Source organism: Canis lupus, chromosome 33, assembly GCF_048164855.1.
Source record: "Canis lupus baileyi chromosome 33, mCanLup2.hap1, whole genome shotgun sequence".
NCBI classification, from domain to species: domain Eukaryota; kingdom Metazoa; phylum Chordata; class Mammalia; order Carnivora; family Canidae; genus Canis; species Canis lupus.
The window spans coordinates 2,849,485-2,875,937 of NC_132870.1; the positions used below are offsets into that span (position 1 = coordinate 2,849,485).

A 26,453-nucleotide genomic window follows, 5' to 3' on the forward strand; every position below is an offset into this window, starting at 1 on the left:
GGAAGAGAGGTTGCATGAATGCATTAACATGGGATCACTTAGCTTGTTGTTTTGGAATGAATCTGTTCATAGGGTTAGGTGTTCAGTAAGACTTTTTAAACCATGGATGAATGAATAAGGAATTAATACAGGTCATGAATAAAAAGAGGGAGTCCAACATCCAGACTTGGGTAGTTATAGTCTTGTTTGTAAGGTAAAACTTTAAACTTCCTTGCATTAATGTGATGCTTCGGGCAACCTGCAGTTGATTGTTTTATATCTTCAGGCGTCTTTTATTGATTTCTCCGTGCTTCCCGGTACTCCATCATGCAGTGTGATAGATGTGTCTGGCAATTGATGTGATGCCTTCTTAAGGCTTGAAGGAGATATGGAGGCATGAAGAGAAGCAAAGGCCTTGAGTAATTTTGGAGTCTCTAAGACTGCTAAAGTTCTTTCCATTGGCTTCTAGTAGCTGTATACCAAAATACGATGCAAACAGCTCTGTCTAGTCTCTTTAGAGAAAGAGACTCGATTAGGAGGATGGCAGAAGGCGAGGGTTGTAAGGAATCTCTACATGTATCAGGCAGTCAGTGGTGGAGGACAAGGACCTGGCCATGAAGAGCACCAGGGTAAAACTTACTAAAAGAAGACAGGCGCATCAAGGAGGAAGGCAAACAGGAGTGTCATGTATTGCAGAGATCTCCAGTAGGTTAGGAATTAGAAAAAAAAAAAAAAAAGGAATTAGAGGAAGCCATTAGATTTGGTCAGAGACCTTCTCAAGGCAATACCACAGCAGGCTCCTGGAAGTTGAAAGAAGATCCCAGCAAGCTGTGGAGTTAGGGAGGCAGGGAAGCTGGGTGGTGAAGGTAAGGCAAGAGAGAAAAGCTTTGGAGGCGTTGGTAATGCAGAGCCCTGTAATGCTCTGGTTGAAGTCAAGGGGAGTGAAAAAAAAGATGGGATAAAAGATGCAATAATGCTGAAATAATGTTCTAATAATGTTGAAAACTGGATCAGGAATGTGGGTGGAGGGATTAGCCATTTCATCCTGTGAGAGGAGAAGAAATGAAATAAAAATGGGTTAAGAAAGATGTTTTGATGCTGACAGGAAGGAAGGACTTGAAGGTGCTTGTGCTTGAGGGGCTGAATGGAGAAGATAGAATAACCTGGGAGGGGGTGGAGGGTGGTGCCTGGAGATGAGGAGTGAGGGTTTACAAGCTGCTGCCATGAGAGTGGGAAGGGGCATCCATGGCCTAGCTCTAGCTTCCTTTAGAAGTAATTAATGCACATTACACTCATTTCAGCAGCTTCTAGAGATCCCCAAGATCAGATAGATTCATAAATATTATTGTACCTACAAAGTACTCCAGAGATCTTCTTACTTTCTCTTCAGAGCATCCCCTTGGTGATTATTCTTTTTCATTCCTCTAATTGCACACTAGAGAAAGCTGCAGTTAGATGCAACTAGTTTTTATACCACTGAACACCTGCAGATCTTGTTGATGCATGCCTGAGCCCAGAATTCTCTGTAAGTGCTGGCTTGAAAGAGGAAGAGGCTGCGACTTTTCAAATAATGGAGCCTTAAATCAGTAATGTTTTCAGGTTTCCACCCCTAGCACGTGGCCACTTATTCAGGTAATCATAAAATATGATCACCACAATTTGAACCAGAAACTTTTGGAGCTTTTGGAATCCCCCCTTTTGCTCCCGGCACTGTGAGGAGGGCGCAGAAAAAAGAGAACATTGTGTGGAAACCTTACACTAAGTCGGGGGAAGTAGCCCACTTATCCTCTTGCCCTCAATACAGTCATCGTTTTCCTTTATTATTTCCTGAAGGTCTGTAATGAGGATTGATTTGCCTCTTAGGAGATCAAGAATTGCTCCTAATACGAGCAAAAGGCTGCCCATAATGTGAAACTCCCAAAGTTCAGAGAAGGGGCAGGGGCTGTTCATTTATGTGCCCTCTTCATTTTGGGGAGGACACTTTTGGCTCAATTTCTGGAGTTGCTGTGCTGATCCCCAGATGGCTTCTCTTGGGGATGAGTGGCACGGGTGTGGGTCTGAGATCCACTTCTGCAGGGAACATGTCTCAGGTGGTCAGCAATTAAGAACTATTACTGAAGGTATAAAGACCTATTTTAACAGATTTCAGAGAACAGGCTGTTCCATTTTATTGACAAGGATTTTTTAACCTAAATATTGCTCAAGATCACAATCTCTTTCTTTAAGACTCTGAACCAAACAAGACATCTCTGGTCCCTGAGTGGTGCATTAGCAAGTGCAAAGAATGCTTTGAATCCTCCAGGGAAAGACGGAAAGGCCTGTGGTTAGAGCTCTAACTTTCCATTTCCTAGGCCTTTATTCCTTTTCCATTTTGGTGGGTAATTCAGGATTTGTGGATTTTCTTCCATCTTTGGGGTAGAGGATGATAAACAAGACTTGAAGGGCAATTATCACTTAAATGAGGCAGAGGATGTTTTCACCATAATGGGGGGTGCACACAGTCAGGTTCCTGAATGAAAGAATGACTATTATATGGGTGAGAACGAGAGACCAGACAGAGTACCAGGTGATTTGTCTTAGAGCTTGAATCACAACTCATACAATAGAGCTTCTGTGAATTATGTATTGGGGCATGAAAATGACTTCTCAGCTGACAACTCTTCTTTGTAACTTTACCTCTATTTGAAGACGAACATTTTCCAGCAACTCAGCCCACTCCGTATCGACACCTGAGGCTGGTATGCTGACTCTGGAAGGCCAAAGTCCTGGCAAGGCAGCTTGTGGAGGGCACCGCATCCCCCTTAGGAGCACTGTGAATAGGGGCATGCTGGGCTCCAGTTCCCCGAACTCTTGGGGGAAATGTTGGTAGGATTGGCAGGACCATTGCTGTTAGTCTGACAATTCTATGCTAGCAAGAGTCTATCTGGTGCTGCCCTAGTACTTGAAGGTCGTTCCATTGAAAAGAGATGAAAATGTAATAGCCGTGCCTGGCCTGGCCATTTGCTAAAGACCTCAAACGCCCCGCTTATACAGGTCCCACATCTGTACCCCTGTTTCCTGAGATGTCCTGCCCTTGGGCTACTCTCCCGCCTTCTGCGCTGCCACAAGAGTAGTTGCAGTCCCTTCTGCCCTTTGGTGTGGTGCTGAGACCTGGCGCACTCATGCCTGTGCCTTCTGTGTGCCCCCCGCCCCTTGCAGACTGCCATCGTCTGTGCCGACGCTGCACCGCTCACCTCCACGATCCCGGCAGCACCTGCCTCCGCTGCCAGAACGCTCGGTACCTGCTGCTCGGTGACCACTGTGTTCCCGATTGCCCTTCCGGATACTACGCGGAGAGAGGAGCTTGTCAAAGTGAGTAAGTGCCGGTCGCAGGACCTGGCGGTGCCTTGTGAGCTTCTCTTTGGGGGCAGTAGTGAGAGAAGATTTGAACTTCCAGAGACAGAGGGAGGGAGGAGGCAGGAAGCTCTCCATGGGACAATAAACCAGATCAGCTAATGGTCGCAGGGCGGGCTTTTACGAATGCTTCTTGGGCTGCTTTGGAAAGGAGTTTGGCTACGTAGGTTCTCTCTGTGTCTCTTTTCCCTCTGCAGAATGTCACCCCTCCTGCAGAACGTGCCAGAGCACAGGACCCTTCTCCTGCACCTCCTGTGATGCCAACTTTGTCCTGTCCCACCTGGGCACCTGCACCACTGCCTGCTTCCCAGGGCACTATCTCGATGACAGCCATACTTGTCAGCGTAGGTTTTTAAAAATGAACTTTCTCTCCTTTCCTGCTCTTCTGGAGTCATTGAAGGAAATACAGAGTTCTTGCTTCTATAATCTCACTTGGTAGCCTTTATCTTTATAAAATAAAGTGTATCAACAAAGGCATATGGATGCCATTAGCAGGTCATAACTCAGACATCAGTCTAACTGGGAAGGCTAGGCTAGGGATCTCCTCTGCAAGTCCCAGCTGCATGATCTTAGGCCAGTCATTTAGCTTCTCTGTTCTCAGGTTATCTCACTTGAAAAGATAAAAATTGGCCTATTGTATCCTTAGCAATTCAATTCCAAGATCCTGAGCAGGGAGTGGAGCTCATTCTGGTACACAACCAGCGACCTAAGCCCTTGTCTGGATTTAATTTGTTTTCTGTGTGTATTTGTTGAATATTGACAACGTGCAAGGCTTGACATGCTACAAAGCATTCGGTTTCTGTTCAAATAATCATTGTTTTGTCTTGCAGGAGAGTTACTTGCACTGATGTCTTATTTCTCAAATAAGTCAAAATATGATTAATTACTTGTGTCAAGCACAAATAAAGAGCTAGGATAAATTAAGGAAAGTGCAAATCTGAGTAGAAAAGAAATTAGAAAATCCTTCACAGATGAAGGAATATTTTTTGAGATGTGCTGAGGTGGCTTACTTTATTTCAATCACTGAAGTGTCATTTGCAAAAAAATTTGTTGTACTTTTTTCCTTTTGAAAATGATAGCTAACAAATACAGTGCTGGTATTTCAATTTTATGTCCTAGGAAGTATCATATTGAAGGAATTGTAGACTGGTTAGGAAGGTGGGCTCTGGACTCTGTGTGACTGAAGTTCAAATCCTACCTGCCACTTACTAGCTTTGTGACCTTGAGCAAGTGAATTAACTGCGAGGCCTTGGGGTTTTTTTTTTTGTTTGTTTTTTTTTTTTTTTTTCCTGTCAAAGGATAATTATAATGGTACCTACATCTAATGCTCTTGCACTTAGCATGGACCCTAGCACAGAATAAGTATCAGTATAGATTAGTTATTGTTGTTGTCATCATCATGATCCAGAATGATAGGCAAATCAAGCAGTTAAAGATATTTATTTTTATAGATAGACAGATACTACTATTAGTTTACTGAGATGCTTGCAAAGATTTGCATTTGAAATGAATTTATGTGGAATTCATCATTTTGCATCATCCATTGAGATACCAGGGATAAAAAAAAGAAACAAAAACCTTTTTGGACCCATGAAAAATTTCTTTGCTTTTATAACAAAAACTTTGTTTAGTATATATCGACTGTCTACCAGTATCTGTAGATTCTCTAACATAAGAGACATGAATGAAATACTTGCATGTTCTGTTCAAGAGCAAGAGTGTATTGGCGGAGAAATAGTGATTTAGTGATAAATAGGCTCTTCATAGCAGTGGAATCACAGAAATAAAAGTTCAAAAGAAAAAGTAGAATCTTTTGTATGACGTATAGTTGACAAAAAAATGTTGCATTGAAATACTTTTTTCTCAGAAGCTTTTGCCTTGGTGCAAGGAGATCTCCACACAAATGCATTTGTTATGCTACCTCGTAAATAGGATTTCGTAGGCTATTTCAGTTAAGAATCTCCTAGACTTAGGCCTTTGCTAAAGCTTAAGTTTCATTCTTTCAGAGATGAATAAGGCATGCCCTTAAGTTGGGATACTTGAGTTTCTAGTATGTAAAAAAAAAAAAAAAAAAAAAAATCAACAATGTTCCTTTCTAATGCTCATCATTATAGACAATTACAGGCCTGACAATTTTAGAAATGGTACAGTAAAGGGCTTTCAAGGAAATATAACCAGTATTAAGGGGAGGCATTAATAACTATATTATAGAAGAAAGTAAGAGCTGGAGAACTGTCTGGATTCTGGCTACAGAAACGTTTAGAAGTTACATACTCGTTCTAAAATTCAAGAATAATCAGTTGAAGCAGGAACTTTAAAAAAGAGATGATAAATGGAGTTCTCAGTACTTGAATCCATGGTGCTTTAGAGGTGAGGAGGAGAACTCCAGGATGGCCAGATCTGACCTTGTACCCTATGCAGAGATTCTTTCTCACTCCCCTTCAGAGGCTTCTACAGATGAGGAAGGAAGCCAAGTCCATTGGAGGAGGTGGTAGTTGTTTAGATGTTGAGTTCTTGCTCATAGGTCCTAGAACTCCCCTCTGGAGCAATATAGAGTAAGTCTCTTTCCTCATTCACCTGATTGCCTTCCATAGTTTGAAATAACTATCATTTCCCACTTGCACTTTGCTTCTCCAGGCAAAACTAGAGCCAACAGAGTGTTTGAGCAGAAATGAATGACCCTCTCTGAGCTGCAGTAGAAAACAGGCCTATTTAAGAGGGAAGGTGGACTTCATAAGCTGTCCGGTCCCTTACCGCTTAATGAATGATAGTTATAGTTCATCTCTGCTTCCCTTACTGGCTTCTGATCCACTTACCACCGTCTTCACTGACCTCTTGGTACTTTCTGGGGTCCGGGACCTCAGAGAACTGCACCTGGGACTCCAGACGTAATCACACCAACCTGATTACTACCATGTGTGGTCTGAATATTCTAAGATAGAGAAAATGCTCTTACCCACATTCCTTTGGAGATGGAAGCTGAGAACCCAAGGGCATTGGTATGTGCAGAACTGCTTTGACTAAGACAAGGTCATTTGTGGATTGCTTTGGTGAGAGGTGAGGGGTTCAATGAAAGAGGAAGAAGGATTCAGATAGACATGGTGGAAGCTCCTTGCTCCTCGGTGTGACACTGCTGCATCCCTCCAAATCTCCATATAGTCTTCTAACATTTCAAAATGCTTGGCATGAACCCATTTGTTTCGGAAGCCAGTAGAGGGGTTGAATTATACTTTGAGGTTCTAAGATGCAATGAAAGATTGCATAGAAGGATTCAAGAATAAGAAGGTATGCAGACACTTGAGGAAGTAAACGACAGTTATCTTCCTGTCTAAACTGAGACAGTTATCTCAGTTATCTGGCAGGGCATTGTCCTGTCACTCTAAGCTAAGGAATTGGCATTTGGGCTTCATTTGCAGCTGTACAGGGAGGTCCAGCTGACATTTAGGTTATATGAAGGCTCTTCAGCTTAAGACTGTGTTTGTTTCTTTAGTAACCATATCACACCTTTAAGTTTTTTTTTTTTTTTTTTTTTTTTTATGATAGGCACACAGTGAGAGAGAGAGAGGCAGAGACACAGGCAGAGGGAGAAGCAGGCTCCATGCACCGGGAGCCTGACGTGGGATTCGATGATTCGATCCCGGGTCTCCAGGATCGCGCCCTGGGCCAAAGGCAGGCGCCAAACCGCTGCGCCACCCAGGGATCCCCATATCACACCTTTAATAAGCTTTTAATCATCTAAAATTCTTGCATCATTTTTTATAGGAACTACCGTCTGAACAGGTCTCCTGTATCCTTTATTTATGCAATTAGTTACAGGAAATAAACGCAGGACTTTAGAGTTTTGCTTATTTCATTGGATTACTTTTAGCTTATTGTTCAACTAGCCAAAATTGAGTGTGAGTTGTTCTAACTGGCGAAATTAGACTATGTGTGTATCTTATTAGGTGTATGTGGCATATGTAGATATTATTAGCATGATTTCTTTGCTTTAATTAAAGTTATTAATAAAAATGTCCATCAAGTAAAAAGTTAAGACTTCATCATAATATTCTACTGAGGGCATTTCTTTTACTAATTACAAAGGTTTACTGATAACTTTTTGAGTATGCATTTCAACCATTTTCAAATCCACCTACAACCACTAGACACCACTTCATTTTTGTATTTACAGGTTTATTTTTGAGATTTTTGTCAAACCCTTTGCTAAAATTAAGATATTGCATATGTAAAAATTCTAGCCAAAAAGATAGAAGTTTAATTTCACATAAGTTTCCAAAAATTAAAATATTCTTTTCAAATTATTCTCAAACCATCTGTTTGAAAATCCAGTCTAGAATTCTTCTAAGATCTTTAATTACCAATCTACATATCTAATGAATATTTTATATCAATGACATTTCTTATAGCTGAAATGAGAGGACTTCCTTTTTTTTTTTTTTTTTTTAACCAGGAGGTAATTTTCTTGCACTGTGCCACACATTTTGATATCCTCTAGATCTAAAACTCTAAAACTCTAGATCATTCTCTGGATTTTTCCTCTGATATGTACTTGGAGAAAATTTCAGAATGAGGCAGAGATGCTAGCACTTGAATATATAACTACAATATGTGGCTTCTTTTATTTATGTGCAAATGTTTATTAAACATCCACAATATGAAAGATAAATAGTCAGGTGCTGGATACTATTATAAGGAATGAAACAAACCTGGCCTTTGCTTTCATGACGCTTAATAGTTTAAAGGATACAGAAGTTAAATAATCATTTTAATGAAAATTATTATGTATGGCATGAATGAAATGTCTGGGGTGCTATAAGAGCAGTGACAGGGAGACTTACTCTAGACTGGAGAGTCAGGGGAGACCTTAAAGAAGTCACTGAAGAATAAGAGTTAAAGACAAGAGACTTGGAGATTATATTGAGAGGATTCAAATATGTGTATTAATATTTCTGGGTGGAAAGAATGGAGGGAGTGATGGAGGAGTAATATTTACAGAAATGGTGGCTGGAAATTTTCTGGGGTTAAAGAAAGATATGAGTTTATAGATGAAAGTATCCTCTGAAACCTGAGCAGTATGAATTAAGAAATTCATTCTTGTGGATACATGGAAAATCGAAGGCAAAGGGGTCAATTAGCAGGCTATGACAGTAGTCTAGTAGGAGATGATGATGGCTTGGATATATTGGCATGTATGGATGTAGAGAGAAGCATAAAGTTCTGGGAATTAGGTAGGAAAATTTGAATAAATGGGATCCAATGAGTGATTGGGGTAGGAATGAGAGTAAGGGGGGTTGTCAAGATAGCCCCAAAAATTTCTAGCATAGACAACTGAACAGATGCAGAAATGCCAGTTGTTAAGTTAGGAAAGATGGAAGCATGACCAGATTTGGAAATCATCCGTGAGTGCCTGAATTAAGCGGCTACTGAGAATTACAACCGGGTGAATCAGAAAGCCAGGCCTCCTTAAAGTTTTTTGCGGCTTAAAACATGGGATTTCCTGAGCTTCACAATAAAGTAGTTGTCTAATTTTAATCTTGGCATCACTCAAAAATGTGACTCCACATGAACAATAGGGGGCTTGATTCCTTAAGAAGTAAAGTTCAAATACATCTCTGGACTGTCATTCCAGAGATCTTGGAGTAAGTATAAATTCTGTTGCTGAATCACAGGGCAACTTGGATGTGGGATTTCCATTCTTGGATTTATAATTTATCTTCTCTGGAAAATAAGAATAACGTTTTCTGCTTCTGTTGATCACAGGGGAGGGTTATGAGCCACAATTAGAGCATAGGTTGGAGCGGAGCTTTGCTCCTGTGTAGCATCTGTTAAGGTTTGATCAGTACTTCAGTATTTGCAATTATAATTATCTGGTCATTTTCTTTTCCTATCTCCTCAGCATGTGATGCTGATTGTAGAAGCTGTGATTCACAGGCCAGCTGTACCTCTTGCCGAGATCCAAACAAGGTCTTGCTCTTTGGGGAATGTCAGTATGAGAGCTGTGCCCCACAGTACTTTCTTGACTTCTCCACCAAGATCTGCAAAGGTAAAGCTCTTCCAGAACTGTGCAATGATTCTTTTCCTCAGTGATCTCCCTGTACTGTAGGTGTCCAATCCTGCACATTGGGAAAATACTGTCATATGTTTCAGCTTTCTCTGATGATACCAAGAAGTCATCATGTATTATGAATGCATGTATGCAATTTATTTCCTTTTTTTGTATGTACTTTATTAAGAAAATATTTTTGAGCACCCACTATGTGCCAGATATTGTGCAAGGTTTTAGTAGCTAGACCAGACGTGGCAAACCAGAAATTCAGGTTGTATGTGCTCCAAGACTTAGAGGGTTTTTTTGGCCCCTCTAATGTTACAGTGTTTTAAAATTTTTAATTAATGCATTTTAAAATGTAGAAGACTTCATATACAAAAATTGATATTTTCTGTTTCTTTTGAAAAAGTCAGATGATCTGGCAATACTGGATTTGCATTTCCACGATGCAGCAGTCAGTTGGAGATGAGTAGTGGTTGTCCCTGTTGTGTGTTCAGATCACTACAGTCCCCACCATTCCCTCTTTTATCACACCAGGCCTATTGAGAGATTTACATTACCTTCCTAGGACCTAGAGGCACTTGCATATAAAACTCTAGATTGCTAGAACCTAAGCTTAATGAAGACAGAGATTGGGGTGCTTGGGTGTCTTGGTTAAACATCTGCCTTTGGCTCAGGTCATGATCTCAGGGTCTTGGGACCAAGCGCTGCATCATATTCCCCACTCAGCGGGGAGTCTGCTTTTCCCTCTCCCTTTGTCCCTCCCCCTGCTTGTGTGCTTTCTCTCTCTCTCAAATGAATAAATAAAATCTTAAAAAAAAGATAGGGGTTGTATCTGATTGTTCATCTCTGTTTAACAGACTTAGGTGAGTAAAGACACAGTCCTGTGCTTGAGGAGTTTGTAAGGAGGCAATGTCAGAAACCTAGTACCTTGTTTTCTAGTGGTTGGAATTCTTGGGGCTTACGCTCGTTAAATGGCAGTGCTCAGCAAGGAGAACAGAATTTTCCTTGCTTTTCTTCCATTTTCTTCCTCCATCCCTCTATTCCACTTGTCTCCCATCTCTCCAGTTCTGCCCAAAAAGCTGGGGCTCAGATATGAAGGCCAAACATCTGTCAAGTGAGTTTGGGATGTTTTAAGGCTTTGCAAAATTGCATATTCTCCATTCCAAGAGATCCTACTCGTTGTCAACTTAGGTGGCCTCTGTGCTCAAGACCACGGAAGCTTTTATAGTTTTTCCCCTTCCAAACAGTGGTTGTCGATTTGCGGTGAAAAACAAGATTATCACAAATCCTCCATGTTGTAAATGATTTCACAACTATGCTGGCAGTTTTCAAGGCTCTACTTTAGTCATTCTCCCTCAGGACTGATTCAACCAAATAAATGAGTGAGATTAACTTTATATATCTTCTTGGAAGCATGTGTACTGCCTTGCACATTTACCTGCTTCTTTGGGACTTAGAAATACTGCATCAAGAAAGAGAAAGGTGACTAATGAGAAGTTTCCTTATTTTCAGCTGGTATGGTTGGTGGAGTGAGGGTGCAGAATGTTCTCTGAGAAAAACAGTTGGGCAGCAAAATATTTGTTAATCTGTTACTAGGTGCCAGGCACTGTGCTAACTTCTTTACATTCATCACTTCGTTTAATCTATGCAATAGCCTTATGAAATAGATACTGTTCTTATCTGTCTTACAGATAAGGAAACTGATGCTCAAATAATTTAAGGGAGGTATATAAGAGATGTAGATAAATAGTGGCTCAGCCATAGCTTCAGTAGAGACTTGGCTGTCTTCAAAACACAAGCACTTAACCATGTGGCATTGTGCCACCTTACATACATGAAGGACTTAGTTTACTGGCTGGAACTTTGGGTCTCAGACACGAATGTCCTGGCTGCAGGGATTGCCTGGGCCTTCAACAACCACAGCAACAGTAACAACCACTATAATAATCATAAGCACAGAAACAACAGTAGTGGCCCTGACATGCATGTTTCCTTGTGCCCCAGTCCTCAAGACAACATTAATAGTTCTTATGTTGAGCCTAATAATCTGTATACCTAATAATCCTCCTGGCTTATATGGGTGCACATCCAAGGCTGGAACCCATGGGCACATAAGCCTCTTGAAGCCAGGGTCTGCCCACTTTCTACCCACCGTTCAGCACTGTGCTGAAAGGTGCTTATTGATAACATTACATAACATGTAAATGAGTCCATTCTACTGCTTTAAGGAGATCTTCTGTTATTTCTGTAAGCCCTTTCTTCCTGGACAGTTGCTTCATGTGCCATTTAATTCTCACATCATTGGTTCTTTCTGTTGGGTGGGTCAGCACCTGATTTTTGAGAAGTAGAGAATCAAGCAGCCGGTGATGGTGGAGGCAGCAGATGCATTCCTCGTTGAGTCTCTGACATCCCCTTACCTACGGAGCATTTGGACGAGGTCCAGATTAGGTTTGTGGAGGCAAATTGGCCCCTCCCTGTAATAGAGCAGGCTTTGCATGAAGACACCATGGCACAGGAATAAAGAACTCTGAGGCACATGGAATAATATTAAGTTAATCTGGCTCCTCAGCAGCCCTGCTGACAAGCAGGCTCTGCACAGGCATGGAGTGATCCTTGTACATGCCCGTGTCTAACATAATTAGGAAACACTAAACCTCAGAAAGGAGTTCAGGCTCCTACAAGCAGAAACCTCTTTAGAGCTCATTTATCTGACATCTGAATGTTGTCCTCACTTTACCCCTTGTCACTGCAGATGGTGTCCTCATAATTTAGTTGCTGGGACTGAGGGTGGACAGATGAAGGTGATCTAACATGGACTTCCTTTCTAGAGTGTGATTGGAGTTGCAATGCGTGCAGCGGACCCCTGAGGACAGACTGCCTGCAGTGCATGGATGGCTACGTTCTCCAGGACGGAGCCTGTGTGGAGCAGTGCTCACCGTCCTTCTACAGGGACTTGGGTCTCTGCAAAAGTAAGTGTCTATAGTCCCTGCTCTCTTCTCATCCACACTTCAGCCTTCTCCAAGTTTTCACTGTTCTGACAAGGAGTCTCTGGCAAATTTCCTTTCTGGCTTTTTTTTTTTTTTAAGATTTTTTTTTAATTTATTTTTTATTGGTGTTCAATTTACCAACATACAGAATAACCCCCAGTGCCCGTCACCCATTCACTCCCACCCCCCGCCCTCCTCCCCTTCCACCATCCCTAGTTCGTTTCCCAGAGCTAGCAGTCTTTACGTTTTGTCTCCCTTTCTGATATTTCCCACACATTTCTTCTCCCTTCCCTTCTATTCCCTTTCACTATTATTTATATTCCCCAAATGAATGAGAACATATAATGTTTGTCCTTCTCCGACTGACTTACTTCACTCAGCATAATACCCTCCAGTTCCATCCACGTTGGAGCAAATGGTGGGTATTTGTCGTTTCTAATGGCTGAGGAATATTCCATTGTATACATAGACCACATCTTCTTTATCCATTCATCTTTTGATGGACACCGAGGCTCCTTCCACAGTTTGGCTACTGTGGACATTGCTGCTAGAAACATCAGGGTGCAGGTATCCCAGCGTTTCATTGCATCTGAATCTTTGGGGTAAATCCCCAACAGTGCAATTGCTGGGTCGTAGGGCAGGTCTATTTTTAACTCTTTGAGGAACCTCCACACAGTTTTCCAGAGTGGCTGCACCAGTTCACATTCCCACCAACAGTGTATGAGGGTTCCCCTTTCTCCACATCCTCTCCAACATTTGTTGTTTCCTGCCTTGTTAATTTGCCCCATTCTCACTGTTAAGATTTTATTTATTTTTTCATGACAGACACAGAGAGAGGGGGTGGGCAGAGACACAGGCAGAGGGAGAAGCAGGCTCCATGCAGTGAGCCTGACATGGGACTCGATCCTGGGTCTCCAGGATCACACCCCAGGCTGAAGGTGGTGCTAAACCACTGGGCCGCCGGGGCTGCCCTTCTTTCTGGCTTTTTATCCAATTTCTGGTTTCTTTGCTAAGAGCTTTTCTTCGTTGTAGTAAAAATGCCCCCTCTCTGCTCCTCCCATGCCCAAACATGATATTTTCTAAAACTTGAGGTCAGTGGGGTAATCTTGGGGGTAAATGGCCTCACAAACAGTTATGTTTTGATGACTTTTGGATCTCCTAGAGCATTGAACAGTCCTGTCCTCTGGATGGGGAGGTATTATACATGATGGACCGTATTATTCCACCATCTGTCTCCCGAAGCCCTGCATGTACCAGATGTCTTACCACCATCCTTCTAAGAAGTCCCACTCCCTTCAGCCTTGATTTAACATCACAAAATCTTCAGACCTCAAAATGCCCTGCAAGTGCACAGATGGCACTCCTGGGAACATGTTGGGGAGACTTTAATAACTGACTGGGTGAGTCAGGAAAGATGGACACTTGAGTGAAGCAAGAGAACCATGGACTAATTAATAATAATGATAATGGCTAGTAACTGTAGCTTCTAGGTTTGCCTAGTATTTTCCATTTACCTTGATCTTTGTCCAGCAAGCTGGGAGGGACAGTATGTGTCCACTCTCATTTTATAGGAGAGAGCATCAAGGCTCAGAGAAGTTGAATCTCTGATCCTAAATCATCCTGTTGGTAAGTAGAGTAGTCGCAACCAGAAGCCTGGCTCCTGACTCCTCATAAGGGCCAGGAACCCCTTCCCTTGGAAAGCTATACTGTTCTGTTGATTTGATTTTTGTCCATTAGGCTGTGGCAACCACTGTCTCCGGTGCCAAGGTCCCCATGAGTGTGCTCGCTGTGAAGGGCCATTTCTCCTGTTGGAAGGCCAGTGTGTCCAGGAATGTGGGAAGGGGTACTTTGCAGACCATGTAAATCGCCAATGCACAGGTAACTCGGAGACTGAGTCCTCTGGAAGAAAAATAAGGGCCACAAGTAAATCAAGTGTGTTGATTCTCAGGTAACAAAGAAGAATCTGGATGAGAAGTAGAATGGAAACACAGGGAGCTAGGCCTAAGAAATTGATGGCTTCCCCTGCACATCTGCCAAGTGCTGGTTAAATAGAATATAAAGTGCAGGCCAATAATTCTCTTGCATAAATCAATGTTGTCCCTTAGGTCTTTGTGGAAATGAGGCCAGTATTTTATGGAATGTGAGGCTTATGTTGAACTAAGAGCAGATACTCTTATTGATATGGGCATAGAATTTTCAGTGTGTAAACTAAATTACTGATGACCCTATTATTGGCCTAATATCCTTGAAGAGCAGGATTTCTGAGGACAATTTGGTGAGATGCATTGAACTTTTATTATTAAAGTTCAACCCAAAGTTTTAGTCTCCGTGTCTGTTGGGATATCCACGAGAGTTTCCTCAATTGGTTCTCATCATTTCCATTAAAACTTAATATCATATGCCCCACTTTGAAGAAAACCTGACACTTAAATAAAGCCATGACCCCTGCATGGCATTTTACATTTCACAAAATTCCTCCATCTGCATTATCTCATTTAATATTCACAATGACTTGGTGGTAAAAACACAGCAGACATTATGAATCCTGTTTCACAAGTGAAAAAAAAAAAAAAAAGAAAGACAATGGCTTGAGAATATTAATCAAGGCAACATAAAATCAGATATTCAACCCAAGTTTTCTGATTCCAATTCAGGGCCTTTAAAGTATATACCACTTCTGTATAATAACATCTTGATTAAGGAAGCAGAAAAATTAGGCAGTAAACACTCGATTTATAAAAGATTATTATTAACTTGACCCAAAGAAATAAATCTATGGTCCTTTTTTTTATATTTTATTTTTTAAAGATTTTATTTATTTATTCATGAGAGACACACACAGAGAGAAGGCAGAGACATAAGCAGAGGGAGAAGCAGGCTCCATGCAGGGAGCCTGATGTGGGACTCAATCCCCAGACTCCAGGATCAGGCCCTGAGCCAAAGGCAGACGCTCAACCGCTGAGCCATCCAGGCATCCCTCCTATGGTCCTTTAATGAGCTTACTCTCCTCATGCATTTAAAATAATAATAATAATAATAATAATAATAATAATAATAATAATAGAGTAGCAGTGGTATTAGTAGTGTAGCTGAGGCCTTTTAAATGCCAGGCAGTGTTCTAGTCTCTTCACCTCATAACACATCCTCCCAACAGTTATTTGCATTAGGTGCTGTTACTATCTCCATTTTTAATAAGAGAAAATCACACCATAGATCATTAAAGGAACTTGCCCAAAGCGGACAGCTGGTAAGTGGTAGAGGAGGAATGGTACCGAGAAAGGGCCTGTGCTCTTAATCATTTTAAACCACCTCTCTTACAAGTCATTATGTTTAACTTTTTAAATAATCCATTTATGTGCAACATTTTCACATCACAGTGCATAAAACAAAGATGCTCTGCTGTATTCACTTTCCTTCTGAGGATAGATCTGCTCCCTGTGAAATTCTAGAGGAATTCCTTTTGCTGTAGTTGGGGGTCCTATGTTGCTTGTGCTGTCATGTCACTCTTTATTTCTCTGTCATTGGTGGACCTCACTGGTGACTATGCCTTTGGTGTGCCTCACTTACCGTGTCCTTTCTTTGACAGCCTGCCCCCGGGCATGCTTGCAGTGCAGCCGCCAGGACCAATGTCATCTCTGTGACCATGGGTTCTTTTTGAAGAGTGGCCTTTGTATTTCCAACTGCATTCCTGGCTTCTCTGCCCATTCTAATGAAACATGTACTGGTAAGTGCTTCTTGTCAGATGTTCTGGTGTAGGAACCTGTAATTTCTCCATGCAGAGACTGAGTTTGTAGATACAATTAGCTCATGTGATGTAAAATTCAGTCTCATTCTGGGAATGTTAACGAATAAGGGATTATTTATAGGACATGGACATTGGAGAAACTCAGCTTCTAAGATCTTTGGGAAAAAGAAACAATCTGTCCTTTAAAAATAACAACTATCAGAAGTTATGTTTCTGAACTACAGATATGTTGTAGAAAATTACATATATACATATAGATATAATTTATTATATAAATATATAATATATTTATTATATGTAAATATATTTATATATACATGTATATAACTTATTATATATAATTTACATTATATACAATTTATATAATTATATACATATATATAATTTACATATATATTTACATATATATATATATATATATATATATATATATATACACACACACACACTTGTAGAGCTAATTATGCCAGGTGTCAATGGTGCATATTTTGTGGACATACTGGAGATAAATTGCAAATAAGTAACGAGTAGTGTGAGAAGCCTGCCCCATTAAGGTCACACATTTAAAGCAAATAGATTTCAAAATAAATAAATAAATAAAAAATAAAGCAAATAGATTTCAAGTCACCCATTAAGAGTAAGGTGGTGTATTAAGGGAATGGAGCTAGCCTTCTCCAATACATTAATGGATATATCACCTTAAACAACAAAAGCGAAGCAAATTTAAATTCACTCTTAATTTTGAATCCCCCAAGTTTTATAGATGAATGAACCTTGAGAGTTATACTATAGTTGAGCATTCCTCAGCTTTTGAGTGTCCTTCTCAATAATGTGAGGCATATTTTAACACCCATAGTCAATCACATTTTCTGTCTTTAAATTCCTGACCTCTAAAGATATTAAGACTTTCCCATGGGAAAAAGATATATTTGGCTTATTTTATTGGGATCCTTCTGGAAACCCCAAGTACATGAGAATCAGCCTACTCCTCTTGGGACATAGTACAAGTCAACTTGTGAAAACGAATTTCATTTTCATTAGAGTATCTTAAAGTGAAAGTAGTCCCCTTGAAATTTGGCATTCCCAAACTGTCCTGACTGACCTACTTGTAGAAGGAAACACTAGCAATGAAATCCAGGCAAAACAGCTTGCAGGAGACAGGATGAATTTCACATCATGATCAGATATTCATCCATCAGATGTTTCCTATGGACAAAGATGGTAAAATTTTAAAACAAAGTGGGTATACTTCATATGAATTCTGAATATAAGTCACTGATAATCATACTGTTCGAGCAAATGATATCAGACCCTTGCTTTTTTTCTTACCCTTAATGGGTCTGATGGTCAGATGTGATCAAAGTATTAGGTTGGGACTGTGGTTCCCAACTTGGAAGTCCATTAGGGTTGCCTGAGGAGCTTGTAAAATCAATAAGGTTCCCACTCCAGAACATCTAAGTCAGAATCTCTGATGGTGGAGTTTAAGTGTCAGTACTGTTTTAAAAGGGTCCTATATGATTCTTTTTTTTTTTTTTTTTTAAATGATAGTCGCACAGATTGAGAGAGAGAGAGGCGGGTCTCCAGGACCACGCCCTGGGCCAAAGGCAGGCGCTAAACCGCTGTGCCACCCAGGGATATATATGATATATATGATTCTTTATTATTATTATTGAGATATAATTCACATACCATAGAATTCACTCTTTAACATATACAATTCTGTGGTTTTCAGCATATTCACAGGGTTAAGCAATCATCACCACTCTCTAATTCCAGGACATTCTATTCTTCCAAAAAGAAACTCAGTAACCATTAACAGTTTCTATGCTTGCCCCAGTCTGAGGCAGTCATTGATCAATGTTCTGTTTCTGTGGGTTTAGCTCTTCTAGACATTTCACATAAATGGAATCATACAGTATGTGGCCTTTTATGTCTGGCTTTTTTCACTTGGCAATAATATTTTCAAGGTTCCTCTACATTGGAACACTTATCACCAACTACATCATTTCTTTTTACAGTTGAATAATATTCCATTGTATGAATATACCGTATTTTGTTTATTCATTCCCCCAATTAATGGATATTTGGGTTGTTTTCACTTTTAGGCTATTATATATAACTGCTATGAACATTTACGTACACGTTTTTATGTGGACATATGTGTTTAGTTCTCTTGGGTATATGCCTACGAGTAGAATTATTGGATCATAGGGTAGCTCTATGTTTAATTGTTTGAGGAACTGCCAAACTGCACTATTTTACATTCCCACCAGCAATGTGTAAGATTTCTAATTCCTCCACATCCTCAGGAATAAGTTTTATTGCCCTTCATCATGACCGTGAGGTGGTATCACATTATGGTTTTGAGTGACATTGAGCACCTTTTCATGTACTTATTGGCCTTTGTATATCTTCTTTGGAAAAATGCCTATTCAAACTCTGCCTATTTTTGAATTAGGTTACTTGTCTTTTATTGAAAAATAAGATTTTTTTATATATATTTTGGATACAAGTCTCTTTTCAGATATATAATTTGCAACTATTTTCTCCCACTCTATGGATTGTCCTTTTCACTTTCTTACCAGTGTCCTTTGAAGTACCTTGGTCCAATTTATCTATTTTTTTTCTTTTGTCATGCATGCCTTTTGTGTCATATCTAAGAAAGCATTGCCTAATTTAAGATCTCATAGATTTTACACAGGGCAGCCCTGGTGGCTCAGTGGTTTAGCGCCACCTTTGGCCCAGAGCATGATCCTGGAGACCGGGGATTGAGTCCCACATTGGGCTCCCTGCATGGAGCCTGCTTCTCTCTCTGCCTGTGCCTCTGCCTCTCTCTCTCTCTCTGTCTCTCATGAATAAATTTAAAAAAAAATTTTTTTAAAGATTTTATACTATATTTTCTTCTAGAAATTTACATTTTAACCTTGAGAATCTGTTATTTTCATATGCACTCCGGGTGAGAATCACTGGATTAGAAGGAGGCTTATGGTGCACAATAGCCTAGAGTCTCATTTCTGAACAAACATTATGAGTCTATTTATTTAAAAAAAAATACCCTTATTAGTGAATGAACCGAATCTGATCTTTGGACTTGTATATTTTCTAGGCAAAATATATACTCCTAGTCTTCATGTGAATGGTTCTCTCACCCTTGCAATTGGTTCAATGAAGCCACTGGATTTTCCCCTTCTGAATGTCCAAGACCAGGATGGCAGGATGGAAGACCTCCAGTTCCATGTTGTGAGCACTCCCACCAATGGTCAGCTAGTGCTCTCGAGGAATGGAAGAGAAGTTCAGCTTGACAAGGCTGGCCATTTTAGCTGGAAGGATGTAAATGAGAAAAAAGTACGTTTTGTGCACAGCAAAGAAAAACCCAGGTGAGTCAGTGTTCTGTTGTTCTCCTCCTGCCTCCTTTCAGTGCTCTGCACCCCTTCCCGTCTTCTTAATAGCTATCCCTTCTCTTCTGGGGAAGATCAATACTCCACAAATGCCACCACTTTCAGTTGCCTGTCATCATTTCACTGTAATTGCTCCGAGAGTTTGCTTCTGTTAGAGGCATTTTCATTTTATCACGTAATTATGGGTAATTCTCTGATGTGACAGGAAAGTTCCTCGTACAATTACTCAGTATTTTCGGCCCAGCAAAAAAACAAAACTGGTTATCTATGTAGATTGCTACAGCTGCTTCTTCCACATCAGGGTGATATACTAGGAGTGAGCAGTGGCTATAAGACGGAGCACATACTTTTCCAAGTGTTATATGGTTCCTAGAATTCCAGAGTTGGAGGGAGGCTAAGAGTCACAACTTTTTATTATCCACTTTATAGGATTAATTGTGGTTAATTTTTAAGCCTGCTCCAGTTTTCCTCTGATGCCTAGCACACTCTTGGCTGTCTTCCTCACCCCAGCTGACATATGCTTCAGGAATGCAATTGAATGTTAACACTAACCCAAGCAAATAGAGTCATATAATTAGCAGACTAAATCTGCTAAACCGAAATCAGAGAATGTACCCCAAAGATTAGCCTTGTGGATTATCCTTTACCCAGCTCTGCTTCATTGGTGCAGATAATTCTAGTGTTAGCAATGGGTTGAAATATTTACAGTGAATATTTTCTACCATCACCACTAGAGAATTTTTTTTTTTTTTTAAGGTTTGAGCTAGGAGATAGGTGAGGAGAAAAGAGATGGCACTTTCCCTATTGCAGTTGAGAGCCAGAACCTCAAAACATCATCCTATAGGAATAAGAACAACTGATAAATACTGAGTGCTGACTGCGACCCAGGCATTGTATTAAACACTTCATGTGAACTATGTATATTTATGTTCCTGGGGTATAGATAGGGAAACAGCCTTCAGAGTATAAGCAAAGCCAAGTCTCCAATCCCTGGCTCTCTGACTCCACAACCCATGCCTTTAGCCACTATATTTCTGCCTCCTTTAGTATTACTAAGAATAATGGGCATGCTTCCATCCTCAAGGGGCAAAAGATCTTGTCACAGAGACATGTTGCTACAGAGGTGGAGCTTAAAACTCTGGCATCTGATACCATAGAATCAAGCTTCAGATTTATGCTCCAAATCCTGCATTCATTTTGCTTCAAGTATAGTTCTTAATTGTTTGCATCACAGGCATGCGCACACACACACACACACACACACACACACACACACACCCCACAGGCCTCAATACCTGTAGTCCTTTACCTTGGAATCTTGTGAACAGCAGATAAAGTTTGTAAAGGCTCTAAGACAACCAAAGCTATTCCTCTTGTCTGTCACCTGGCCCCACAAACTTACCTAGATAACTGTCAAAACATTCTGAAGATCTATGAATTTGACCTGAGATTTAAAGAAAGAATAGCTGGAATGCTACAGAGAATAAAATAAGAATAAAGTGGGGAAGGGGAACTACAAGTAGCTGGGCTGAGCAGTGAAAGCCTCCAGGGCAGAAAAGCCCAGCCATAGAGAAAGTGGGAAAATCCGCACCGGAGTTTTCCCTGGTGGAAAAGTGCTTAGCAGAGAAATTGGGCAGAATCACAGGAGGGACAGTGAAGCCTCAAGATTCCCGGAGTCACTATAAGAGGAGGGACACTGGGGGAAAAGTGCACCACAAATCGGGATCCAATATGGGTAAAGTCCTGGAGTGGAGCAGCCCTCCAGGGCATTTGGGAGAAGCCAGTCGCTTAGGCAGGCCAGCTCTGGATGGAGGTGGCTGTGCCCCGTTCTCTTTGGGAGAGGTGGCCCCCCGGGAGTGCAGGTCCAGTGGCACAGGACCCTGGATCCCAGGGCAGCCAAGTGGACAAAGCCAGTGATCCTGCATTCCCCCTGGGACAGGTGGAAGCAAGGAAGGCACAGGACAGTGAGGACTCTCCTGCTGCTGGGTGCACCCTAACTGTGCAGATCAGCGCACCTGCACTGCCCCGGGAGCATCTGGGCCAGTGCGGACTGGGAGACTGCTGGTAGTTACTCGCAGGAAGCTCAACTCCAGAGTGGAGATCTGGCTACTGCCATTGTTGGTTTTCCTTCTTGTTTCACCTTGGATGGGGTAGGGCTGCCAGGGAACAGAGGCCTCATGGGATCAACAGCTCCCACTGAGCCGGCACCTGACAAGGGGTGGGGCATCTCCGCCCAGGCACACACACCTGAGAATCAGCACAGCAGGCCCCTTCTCCAGAAGATCAGCTGAAAGAACAAGGGAAGAGCAAGTTTATTGACCAAGCAGTGCTGGAAAGCTCCAGGACTGAGGGAAAATAGTATATAGAAATAGAGGGACCTTTTTTATTCCTTTTTCCATTATGACTCATTTTTATATGAGACTAAAAATTTCCAGTATTTTTTCTCTTTTCCCACCTTAACTACAATATTTTATCAGCTCTTCATTTTTAAGTTTTTTCCTTGACTTTCATATTTCTACAATTACATGTCTAAGATATATTTTTCACTTCTGCATTCCCTTCAATGTATTCAATTTAATTTTGGTAGATAGATACACGGGTTTTTGTTTTTTCTCCCTTTTTTTGTTTTACAATGGTGGAAGTCAGTACTTTCTAAAACACGACCAACATACACCTAGAACCAAATGGAACATCATGTTGGTTCATTCTGTGAGATTATATTCTCTCTTCATTCCCATTCTGCCCCCCCCCTTTTAAATTATTTGTTTTTGTGCTCAATGTTGGGGCTTTCGATAAGTATTGCTGGTTTATATAAATTTGGAATTGAGCACCTTCTACCGTACAGAACAAAACACACTCAGAACCAAGAGGATGACCCTCTGGGACACCTCAGGTAGACTACATTCTCTCTCCACTACCACTTCCTCACCACCACCATCCCCACCCCCCCCCTTTTTTTCTTTTTTTTTTACTTCTTTTTTTTTTTTTTTCTTTTTTCTTCTTCTTCATTTTTGGCTTTTTATTTTTGCTACTTTGTTTTAAAATTTGTTTTTCACTTTAGTGGTCCTTTTTTTTTTTGTTCTGTTCTTCTTTTTCTTTTATTTTCTGGTCTCTGACCTCTTCAGAATCATCTAGGGTGTATTTTAATTAGGTCGTGGTTGATATTTTTGACTCAGCCCACTGATATAGCCATTCTGGACTGGACAAAATCACTAGAAGGAAGAATTCACCACAAAAGAAAGAAACGGAAACAGTACTCTCTGCCAAAGAGTTATAGAATTTGAATTTCAATATGATGTCAGAAATTCAATTCAGAAGTACAATTATAAAGCTACGGGTGGCTCTGGAAAAAAGCATAAAGGGCTCTAGAGACTTCATTACTGCAGAATTGAGATCTAATCAGGCCAAAATTAAAAATAGGTTAAATGAGATGCAATCCAAACTGGATGTTCTAACTGCTAGAGCTAATGAGCTGGAAGAGAGAGTGAATGACATAAAAGACAAGTTGATGGTAAGGAAGGAAGCTGAGGAAAAAAGAAAAACAATTAAGAGCCCATGAAGAAAGGCTGAGGGAAATAAATGATAGCTTGAGAAGGAAGAATATATGTCTAATTGGGGTTCCAGAAGAGGCTGAGAGAGAGAGAATGGACCACAGAGTATATCTGAGCAAATCATAGCTGAGGACTTCCCTAATCTGGGGAAGGAAACAGGCATTCAGATCCAAGAGATAAAGAGGACACCACCTCCAAAAAATCAATAAAAACCATTCAACCTTAACATTTAATGGTGAAACTTGCAAATTTCAAAAGTAAAGAGAAAATTCTTAACACAGCTTAAGACCAGAGATTCTTAACTTATATGGGGAGAATTATATTAACAGCAGACCTCTCCACAGAGACCTGGCTGGCCAGAGAGGTCTGGCAGGATATATTCAGGGTACTAAATGAGAAGAACATGCATCCAAGAATATTTTATCCAGCAAGGCTGTCATTCAGAATAGAAGGAAAGATAAAGAGCTTCTAGAATAGAAACTGAAAGAATATGTGACCACCTAACTGGCTCTGCAAGAAACATTAAGTGGGACCCTGTAAAAGAAAGAGGGAGCCCAAAGAAACAATCCACAAAAACAGGGACTGATGACACTAAATTCATATCTTTCAATAGTTACTCTGAACATGAATGGGCTAAATGATCTCATCAAAAGACACAGGGTATCAGATTGGATAAAAAAGCAAGACCCATCTATATGCTATCTACAAGAGACTCATTTTAGACGTAAGGACACCTCCAACCTGAAAATGAAAGGTTGGAGAACCATTTACCTTTCAAATGGTCCTCAAAAGAAAGCTGAGTACCAATCCTCAAATCAGATAAATTAGAGTTTATACCAAAGACTGTAGTAAGAGATGAAGAGGGACACTAGATCATACTTAAAGGGTCTATCCAAAAAGAAGACCTAACAATTATGAATATTTATGCTCCTAATATGGGAGCTGCCAAGTATATCAATCAATTAATAACCAAAGTAAAGAGATACTTAGATAATAATACACTAATAAAAGAAGACTTCAACACGGCACTTTCTGCAAATGACAGGTCTTCTAAGCAGAACAACACCAAAGAAGCAAGGGCCTTGAATGAGACACTGGAACAAATAGATTTCACATATATATATAGAACTTTCTATCTGAATGCAACTGAATACACATTCTTCTCAAGTGCACATGGAACTTCCTCCAGAATAGACCACATATTAGGTCACAAATCAGGTCTCAACAAATACCAAAAGATTGGATTGTCCCCTGCATATTATCAGACCACAGTGCTTTGAAACTAGAACTCAATCACAAGAAGAAATTTGGAAGAAACTCAAACACGTGGAGGTTAAAGAGCATCCTACTAAAAGATGAATGGGTCAAACATGAGATTAGAGAAGAATTAAAAAGATTCATGGAAGCTATGAAAATGAAGATATAACCATTTAAAATCTTTGGGATACAGCAAAAGCAGTCCTAAGAGGGAAATACATCATAATATAAGCCTCCCTCAAAAAATTAGAAAAAACTCAAATATACAAGCTAACCTTGCACCTAAAGGAATTGGAGAAAGAAGAGCAAGTAAAGCCTACATCAAGCAGAAGAGAGATAATAAATATTCGAGCAGAACTCCGTGAAACAGACCCTAGAATTGTAGAACAGATGAACAAAACCTGGAGTTAGTTCTTTGAAAGAGTTAATTAGATAAACTCCTAGCCATCCTTATAAAAAGAAAAAACTCAAATTAATAAAATCATGAAAGAGAGGAGAGATCACAACCAATACCAAGGAAATACAAATGATTTTAAAAATATATTATGAGCAGCTATATGCCAACAAATTAGGCAAGCTAGAAGAAATGGATGCATTTCTGGAAAACCACAAAATTACCAAAACAAACAGGAAGAAATAGAAAACCTGAACAGGGCAATAACCAGCAAGGAAATTGAAGCAGTCATCAAACACCTCACAAGACACAAAAGTCCAGGGCCAGATGGCTTCCCAGGGGAATTCTATCAAACGTTTAAAGAAGAAACCATACCTATTCTACTAAAGCTATTTGGAAAGATAGAAAGAGATGGAATACATCCAAAGTCATTCTATGAGGCCAGCATCACCTTAATTCCAAAACCAGACAAAGACCCCACCAAAAAAGAGAATTATAGACCAATATCCCTGATGAACACAGATGCAAAAATTCTCAACAAGATACTAGCCAATAGGATCCAACAGTACATAAGAAGATTATACACCGTGACCAAGTGGGATTTATCCCTGGGATGCAAGGCTGGTTCAACACTTGTAAAACAATCAATGTGATAAATCATATCAACAAGACAAAAAATAAAAACCATATGATCCTCTCAATAGATGCAGAGAAAGCATTTGACAAAAGACGACATCCATTCTTGATCAAAACTCTTCAGAGTGTAGGGATAGAGGGAACATTCCTCAATATCATAAAAGCCATCTATCAAAGGTCCACAGCGAATATCATTCTCAATGGGGAAACACTGAAAGCCTTATCCCCTAAGATCAGGAACAAAACAGGGATGTCCACTCTCAACCCTGTTATTCACCATAGTACTAGAAATCCTAGCCTGAGCAATCAGACAATGAAAAAGAAATAAAAAATAAATAAATAAATAAATACAAATTTAAAAAAGAAAAGAAATAAAAGGCATTCAAATTGGCAAAGAAGAAGTCAAACTCTCCCTCTTCACAGATGACAGGATGCTGTATATTGAAAACCCAAAAGACTCCACCCCAAGATTGCTAGAACTCCTACAGCAATTCAGCAATGTGGCAGGATACAAAATCAATGCCCAAAAATCAATGCATTTCTATACACTAACAATGAGACTGAAGAAAGAGAAATTAAGGAGTCCATCCCATTTACAACTGCACCCAAAAGCATAAGATACCTAGGCATAAACCTAACCAAAGAGATAAAGGATCTATACTCTAAAAACTACGGAACACTTGAAAGTAATTGAGGAAGACACAAAGAGATGGAAAAAACACTCCATGCTCATGGATTGGAAGAATTAATATTGTGAAAATGTCTGTGCTACCCTAGGCAGTGTACACGTTCAGTGCAATCCATATCAAAATACCATGGACTTCCTTCAGAGAGTTGGAACAAATAATCTTAAAATTTGTATGGAATCATAAAAGACCCCCGAATAGCCAGGGGGATATTGAACTAGAAAACCAATGCCTGGGGCATCACAATGCCAGATTTCAATCTGTACTACAAAGCTGTGATCATCAAGACAGTGTGGTACTGTCACAGAAACAGGCACTTAGATCAATGAAACAGAATAGAGAATCCAGAAATGGACCCTGAATTCTGTGGTCAATTAA

General features: G+C 40.3%; 1 protein-coding gene across 1 annotated transcript in view; it reads left to right on the forward strand.

The window, feature by feature from the left end:
* The window catches only part of FRAS1 (Fraser extracellular matrix complex subunit 1), a 435,467-nt gene that overhangs the window by 248,244 nt on the left and 160,770 nt on the right, over positions 1-26,453 (forward strand). The window contains exons 21-27 of the mRNA XM_072810116.1: positions 3,178-3,330; positions 3,570-3,716; positions 9,269-9,415; positions 12,250-12,390; positions 14,146-14,286; positions 15,995-16,132; positions 19,260-19,530. Coding sequence (XP_072666217.1) covers positions 3,178-3,330; positions 3,570-3,716; positions 9,269-9,415; positions 12,250-12,390; positions 14,146-14,286; positions 15,995-16,132; positions 19,260-19,530 — 1,138 coding nt within the window. The remainder of the gene's footprint in view (positions 1-3,177; positions 3,331-3,569; positions 3,717-9,268; positions 9,416-12,249; positions 12,391-14,145; positions 14,287-15,994; positions 16,133-19,259; positions 19,531-26,453) is intronic.